Raw genomic sequence first — 7918 nt, 5'->3', positions numbered from 1 at the left:
CCCATGGGCTCATGTGAATATACCCACAACTATATGAATAATACTTTAAAATATGTTTAATGGAATACTTAACGTATGAAAGCTACTGTGTTGTGTGATGGGGACACAGAGATTACCAAAACATAACCTGCCCCCCCAAAGCTCCCCATCAAGTGGCCAGGTAAACATATGATTGCAGTGTGGTGGGACGATAATAATGGCCTCCATTTCTTAAGGCCTGGCCACATGCCAGGCACCAGACTGAGAACCAACATCCATCATCTCCTTTCATCCTCGCAACACCCTTAAACCGTAGAGGATTTTCCCACATCCCTTTCATAAGCAAGTAAGTTCTGGCTTAAATTAGCCATGTGCATTGACTAATGTTACACTTTCATCCTCTAACTGAAGTGTAGACAAGGTAGAGATCGTCCACAAATAAAGGAGTAATTGGTGATGCTAGGAGTGCATGCAGGTCATAGAAGCAGGGAAAGTTCAAGCTGTATCTAAAAGGATTAGGGAAAGGGTTGTCCCACAACAACCCTTTGGTTTTATACGTTTATGTAGGGGGCTTTGTTTTGTCTTGTTAAATTTGCTTGCTTTGAAACGACTTCTTGAGTAGTCTGGGATGACCTTGAAATTTTGATCTTCCTAGCTGCACCTCCCAAGCGCTGGGATTTCATGGTATGCATCACAAGGCCCAGCCCTGGCTGGAATATCTTTCAAAGATTTCACATGCTTTTACCTCATAATTCCACATTAAGGACTTATTGAAGGGGAACACCCAAAAACAGGCAGGAAAGGGGGGGGGAGTCTCTCCTAAATACTAAATAAGGTGTTTAGTATTTAATAGTATTGGAAAACAACTCATTTAACAAGGGAATAGTTAAATCTACTATGACCCTTCTGATCAGTGGACTACTAATGCTATCAATGAAAAAGTTTAAGTGACATTAAGAAGACTATATAGCACCATCAAAAATACAATGAGAACAGAAGAATTCTAGGAAGGAGGAAGCCCATTCCTCCTAGTCCTGCCCAGACCTTGGAAGAAGCAAGATGTGACCTGCTCCACTGAAAAAGGTACCTAGCCACGTGGCTAAAACAGATAATAATAATGGGCTAATAATGGGTTGATATAAGTTAATAAGAGTTAGCAAGAAGCCTGAGCCAATGGGCCAATCAGTTTATAATCTTATGGAGACCTCTGTGTGATTTTCTTTGGGGGCTTACCGGCTGTGGGAACTGGGCAGGACAGAAACCCCAACAAGCTGGCCCTCATGTTACACTTATACGATGTCAAATGATAGAAACAAGATAGCACATTGCGTTTTCACTATTAATGCAATTATGGAGACCTTGAGTATGCACAGATGGGGCCAAAAGATGCATATCTATAAGGACTTATGTTCAAGATATTGGATGGGGTGGGTGGCTGGGGAGATGGCTCACCTGTTAAAGGCACTGGTCATCAAGGCTGATGACCTGCGTTAAATCCCCTGAATCCCACAGGGTGGACGAAGGGAACCGACTCTGCCACAAGCTGGTCTCTGACCCCTCCACTCCTATTAGGAAGCCTAGCCACAGCATGGGTGTCCAGGAACATATAGACACAACACTTAATAACTAAGTAGAAACTCAAAAATTAAAGTTATGGCCAAGTGTGGTGGTGAACACGTTTAATCCCAGCACTCAAGAGGGAGAGGTAGGTGGGGATCTGTGAGTTTGAGGCCAGCCTGGTCTCCATGGGGTCTTCAGGCTACATGGTGAGACTCTGCCTCAAATCAAACAAACAAAACATAAAGTTATGGGATCTGGGGAAAAGTTTGTTGTTGTTGTTTTTCCTCCATACATCCTTTAATATTAATAGAGACAGGAATAAGGTAGTTTCAGTTTTAGACAGGTAGGTAAGGATAAGAGGCCCCTGGAGAAGAGAAATCTTTGCAAGCTGGCAGAGCTGATTCTCAGTGAGCTACAGGCAGGCAGAGGCATGAAGGTAATCTCAGGAGACCTCTGCAGATTAGCAAACCAGCTATCCAATGAACTCCATCTCAGCACTGAATGCAAAAGCTGCAATAAAGCCAGGCGGTGGTGGCACACGCCTTTAATCCCAGCACTTGGGAGGCAGAGGTAAGCGGACCTCTGTGAGTTCGAGACCAGCCTGGTCTACAGACCTAGTTCCAGGACAGGCTCCAAAACCACAGAGAAACCCTGTCTCGAAAAAGCAAAAAAAAACAAAAAAAAAAAAAAACAAAAAAAAACTGCAATAAAAACTGTGGATTTAGCCCAATGTTGTAAATTCAGCTATGGAGCTCTTCTGCACAAGAATGCTGGGCTGGGCTGGGCCTTGAGAACAGAGGTCCTTCTCTCCTGAGATTTGCTCAGAAGCTGTGCATATGAAGAAGCCTCGACTTACAAGGTAACAGCTGGCCACAAGCCTTTGCTCCAATAGTGGAGGACCTCTAGTCATTGCTCTCCTCGCTGTTTGGCTCTATCTCCCCTTTGAAGTTTCTCAGCAGGCTTGAGGCCCCTCTTTCTCAGGCCATGCTGTCTTTATCTTCCGCCCAATCAGAGTCCCCACGCCCATTTAGTTCATCCAAACGGAAGCCTCCGAACTCAAGGCTCACAAGGGCCTCAAAAGTCCTCTCCCTTATAGAGAGAGCTGCTTTTCCACTCAAAAGCACTGTGTGCCTTTCTACTCTCTTTGCTCCCCATTCTTCAAGATTGTGAGACCGTGAACCTGGGAGCCACTGGCTCAGAGTCACTAATGGGGCCGTAGAGATTCTGAAGCCCTGGTTCTCTAGGTTAAGCCCACCCAAGGTAAGGTTTATTTGCATTCAGAGGCCCTCCTCCCAGCCTTATTATGGGATATTAAAGGGAGATTTTCAAAAGAGGTCTTAAGCGTTGCCCGATTGCAATGTGATTTTTACTCACTTGTTCCAAATCGTCATTTTCATTGGAAAAATCTGAGATTCTTTTTACAGTGGAGTTAACTATGGAAAACAGTATGTGGTTCTTTTCTGTTTTAGCCCAACTCAGAATCAAGTCGCTTGGTAATTAAAGTAAGTTGAGAATTTGTTTTCTTTGTACATGTTTCAGTGGTCTCAACTTCACCGTGATACACACCAGAAATCACATTTCTGTCAAATGTATGCCCATGTTTATGGAGCTATGGATCTGCACTAAGAGAACTAACAAGCCACATCCCCTCCATTTTCAAAAGGCCTTTCTTCTGGGACCAAACTTGGCTTTGGAGTGTATTTCAAAAGATTTATGTGATGCCATTAACAGAAATCCAAGCCTTGATTTTGATAATGGGTTACTGATGATAGACCAATGTGGATGAGGGAGGGAATGATTTTTTCCATGTCTTCATTTTTTTTTTCATTTTTATAAAAATGTACTTTATTTTAAAAATGAGTCCATAAAAGTAGAAATCAACATACAAAAATACAGATTACTGCGACATGTTGGCAAAATAGCTCCCAGGTGGACCTGCACGTATGAGGGCGGCTGGAGGCCGAAGTTCAGCCAGAGCCCACTGTTGGCCCTCACTAATCTGCAAACAATAGTTTCAAGTAGTAGTTAGCACTTTAACTACTCAGGAATTGAAGCATAATTATTCCTCTGTTATACTTTTTAAAAATGTTCTCTCATATTGGGAGCAGTGAGCCCCAGATCCTGAATTTCTTGTAAACAACTAGTTTTCCCCTGATCTGAGTGCCTACAGCTGCTCTGAGCACGAGACCTTCAGGAGTTCCTGATGGCAGGAGAGTGGTTTCTGGTGGGTTTGGCTGGGGCGTATCTCTATATAATCTGCCCCTGAACACAATAAAGGGAGCATTCTTGGGGCATTCTGGCTTCAAGGATGACCCGTGTCTCTGTCTCTGTGAGTCTTTGTGTGTTTCAATCCCCAGCCCCTTGGACTGCTTGCGAACTGTATGGTGGTACTTAGAGCACAGACCGGCATGGTGCGCTGAACTTTAGGTCTGAGCAGATAAAGGTACTCCATATTATTGTTTTAACAGTAAGATTTTTTGACGAAAAGGTAATAGAAATGTATTCTGGCTCTGTCATATTCCAAAGAGGTAACTGTCTTAATTTTTTCTTTTTCTTTTCCTTTTCTAAGAAACACAATATGATCTTTTTGCTTCTGTGTATCAGGTGTTATAAAATATGTCTGTTATCAAAAGATTTAATGCCCAATGACTCTTAAAAACTTAGGTGCAGTGCTAGTTGTGCCAGCCGTGCAGAAGTTTCACACATACCTGCTTCTCATGCATTTCTCAGAGAGAGAAATAAGTAGCTCTACCTAAGGACATTTAGATCCAGTAACATCCTGGACAGTTTCAAACCACTGTTGGGAAAGACCACTTAAAAAGAGTTTCAAGTCTGTAGCACAATTAAGAAAAACCCAGAGACAGAAATTGGAGTTCAACCTGAATGTCAGAGAAGCAAAATAGTCAGCCACTGGCTCTTGCTTCTACTTCAGCCCAAAATGGCAATACTACCTCCAGGAATCCCCAGAATGAGACTGCCTGAGAGCTGTCTCATTCCATTTTATATTCCTCTCTAGGGCTGTTATTAAACACTTGTACCAATACCACCTGGTTTCTATGGTAAACTAGTGTGGCTCCTGGAATTAAAGGTGTGTCACTACTATCTGGTCTGTAAGGCTGTTTTACTCTCTGATCTTCAGACAAACTTTATTTATTAAAATATAAATAAAATGTCACTACATTTATCCATTATGTCTAATATGAAAAAGAAGGCTTTGACTAATATGAAAAACCATATACAATAAGTACAATGACTATATATAGTATATAAGGCAATAACTATATCAACATTGTCTAGTCCATTTGCATTTGAAAAATTCAGAGAAAGTACTCTATATCTATCCTATCTATAAAGTCTTATAATACCTATTTTACTTTCTATCATAATTTGCTTTCTGTATCAGGAAAACAAGGAAAGCTATAACTATCTAGTCTTCAACTCCCTCAGAGACCTAAGAAGGAAATAATATTAACTGAATAAGCAGAAAATGCAAGTTTCTCTGCAATGTTGGGGTGTCTACCTTCAGACTAGCATATCCAATAGATTTTTCTGTGAAATAGGATATTCTGAAGGACTATCCCTCCTTATCTTGACAATGTTTAGCAGTCACTTTCTTTTGTGTCCTGCTTGTCCAATTAGGACAGCATACTATTAACAGTTGAGGCAAGGGCATTTTCTTGCTTAGTGGTTTACTTTTGCCACAAAGACAGTAAACTCTATATGGAAGTTTCCTTGATGCCCATTAACTTCTCTGAAAGATTGGTGCTGCCAGGAGCAGACAGGTCTCATTGTCATAAAAAAGAGCCTATGTTATTAAAACATCTTAATGCCATATTGTGTAGATCTCTGAAATGTTTTAAGATAACCTGTCTATCTAAAATATATCTTTGTTTGACCTTGAAAACATACTTAATGTGACTACAAGTTCATTTATAATAGGTGAATAATTACTAAGCTCTATTTCCTTATTATTCTAAACAGCAATAATAACTTTCAAGGACTAGAAATTTGTAAAGCTGACCAGTGCAGCTGTTTCATTTTCTAATCTTCAGGCAAGCTTTATTTTGTAGTCTGAGACTCCACTTTTTTTCCTGGCTGCCCAGACCCGAGTTAATTACCACACTGTTTGGCTAATAGCTTAAATATATTTCTAGCTAGCTCTTACATCTTAAATTAACCCATTTCTATTAATCTGTATATTACCACAAGGCTGTGGCCTAGTGGTAAGGTTCTGGTGTCTTTCTCCTTTAGCAGATACATGACATCTGCCTGACTCCACCTTCTTTCTCACAGCATTAAGTTTAGTTTTTCAGCCTAGCTCTATACTGCCCTGCTATAGGCCCAAGCAGCTCTTTATTAACCAATGGTAATAAAACATTCACAGAATACAGAGGGAAGTCCCACATCACTATTTATTAAAGTACAAATAAAATATTTCCTCATCAAATTTAGGATTCTGGGGACAAAGCATAACCGGGGAACATACATAATACATTAATGGCTACTTCAAAGGCTAGCAGCCTATGATTCTTTCCATCCAGCTCACCAAACATATAGCTTATTGTTCTTCAAAATCAAGTTTTATAAATTACTGAATAATAAAAGAGGTAACAAGTTATGAAAAACAGCATGAAAACTGTGAACTAGGAGTAATTTTTAAAAACTCAATTCTAAATAGACTTAATCTGAAAGGCACTTGGTAGAACTGACTCAAAATTTGCTCTAAAAAGCTATTTTGAAATTATAGACTAACTTAAAGACCTAACACTTGGAATCTGAGAGCTTAGCACTGACGGAAACATCTCTATATTCTTGAAAAAGCAATACTTCATAGTTCTCCCTTACAAATGGTTCTCTAAGCATACATATACAATGAGGGTTAAGGTAAAACCAATAGGAAAGGTAACCAAGGTCTTCAGAAACTGGATTTGCTGTCTGTGTTCCTCATTCCAAAGGAAGGGACTTTATACGTGCTTTTTGCAGAGTCAGTCGGCATTTGATACCCCAAATCTCTGGGCTCTTCTTGTTGTCGATAGTTGGCCTTGCAATGGTGGTAAAATAGGCACAATTAATCTGCAGATGGGGAAGGGAGTCTTTCAATACCTGCAGGGTATTTTCTGGCACGATTCCATAAACTTGTAGTGTTTTTAGTGTGGCGATTTGTCCAAGTCCAAGTAGACTCTGGGGCATTATATCATAGCACCGGCTAAGCGAGAGGTGTTGAAGGTTGTTGAGCTGAAAAAAATCTGGAAAGCAGTCTTGATTTATCATGACATTGTCACTTAAATCAAGGCGGATAAGGTTGGGGCACCGTCTAATTAAGGTACGAAGATCTGTTTTCTGGAGGTTCTTTCGGTAGCCACTGAAGTTGAGCTGGGTGATGGTGGCTGATAAATGTGCCACAGCCGCTTTCACATGCTGTTTAGTAAACTCAAAGCACCAGGAGAGATTCAGTTCATCCAGTATGCAACAGCTGCTTAGCAGATTCACCACAGCAGACTCAGAAAATCCAGAGCACCCACAAAGGTTTAGTCGCACCAAGTTTTCATTCTGGGCAAGAGCATTGACAATGGGATCCGAAAGCTGCAGGCCTTCCAGGCTTAGATTCTGTAACTTGGAGCACTCAGACAGAATTCCATGGAGGCTTGCCACATTTATAACTGAATTCGACAGGTCCATGTGCTTTACAGGAAAAGACCTGAGCCTTTCACTCAGTGGTTGTTCCATAACCGATCGTGGGCAGCGGAAGGCAATCACCCCTCGAGAAAGCAAACGGACAGTCACATCCGGGTGCAGTTTTACACCTGCAAGGTCAAGGGTTTGCCAGAGAGTCCCGTCTTGCGAGAGGTGGTACCATTTTTTACAGACTCTGGAGGCACGGACTAGCGCAGGGAGGCACAGGTAGGAAAAGATCCGAAGGAGCAGCTCATCTGGAAGGGAGTCCCAGGGAATACCTGGAAAGTTCTCTTGATTCGGCTTAGGCCTACGGATGATCACAAAGGCTCTGTCGCTGTCTTCGCTCTTTAGCCATTTCCTTGAAGGGCTCTTGGGGGGGCCGAGGTTTGAAGGCAGTTCATGCGTAATGTTCTTACGGCCCTTCTCCAAGTCAGAGATACTCGCCATGTCTGAGAGCCGTTCAGAAGTCTTACTGGAATCCCGTCTCCACGTGAAGTTGGTGGTGGTGATTTTGCTACTCTGGTCCAGAATCTCCTGAAGTTATTTCCTGTATACTGTGTGCACGGATTCAGGGGTTTTGAAAACCCGCATTAGTTGAAGACCGGCCTGTCTCACAGCCTCCTACTCCGAGGCCTGCAGCGCGACCCACGAACAGCAACGAGCTCCAACGGTCTCGCGCATGCGCACACAGAGTTCCCGCATC

The 7918-nt window shown here is 41.9% G+C and overlaps 1 protein-coding gene across 1 annotated transcript; it reads right to left on the bottom strand.

Annotated features, from left to right (window-relative positions):
• Positions 1 to 3416: 3416 nt before the first annotated feature.
• Positions 3417 to 7662, bottom strand: LOC121445657 (S-phase kinase-associated protein 2-like). The gene is made up of 3 exons (XM_041647801.1): positions 6510 to 7662; positions 4292 to 4352; positions 3417 to 3474 (listed from the first exon to the last, which is right to left on the bottom strand). Exons 1-3 carry the CDS (start codon positions 7660 to 7662, stop codon positions 3417 to 3419), a joined length of 1272 nt encoding a protein of 423 aa, XP_041503735.1.
• Positions 7663 to 7918: the final 256 nt, after the last annotated feature.

The sequence above is a fragment of the Microtus oregoni genome, unplaced genomic scaffold, assembly GCF_018167655.1.
Source record: "Microtus oregoni isolate MIOR12 unplaced genomic scaffold, Mior012 000264F_001, whole genome shotgun sequence".
Classification (NCBI taxonomy): Eukaryota; Metazoa; Chordata; class Mammalia; order Rodentia; family Cricetidae; genus Microtus; species Microtus oregoni.
This window is presented reverse-complemented; position numbering and strand designations above follow the sequence as displayed.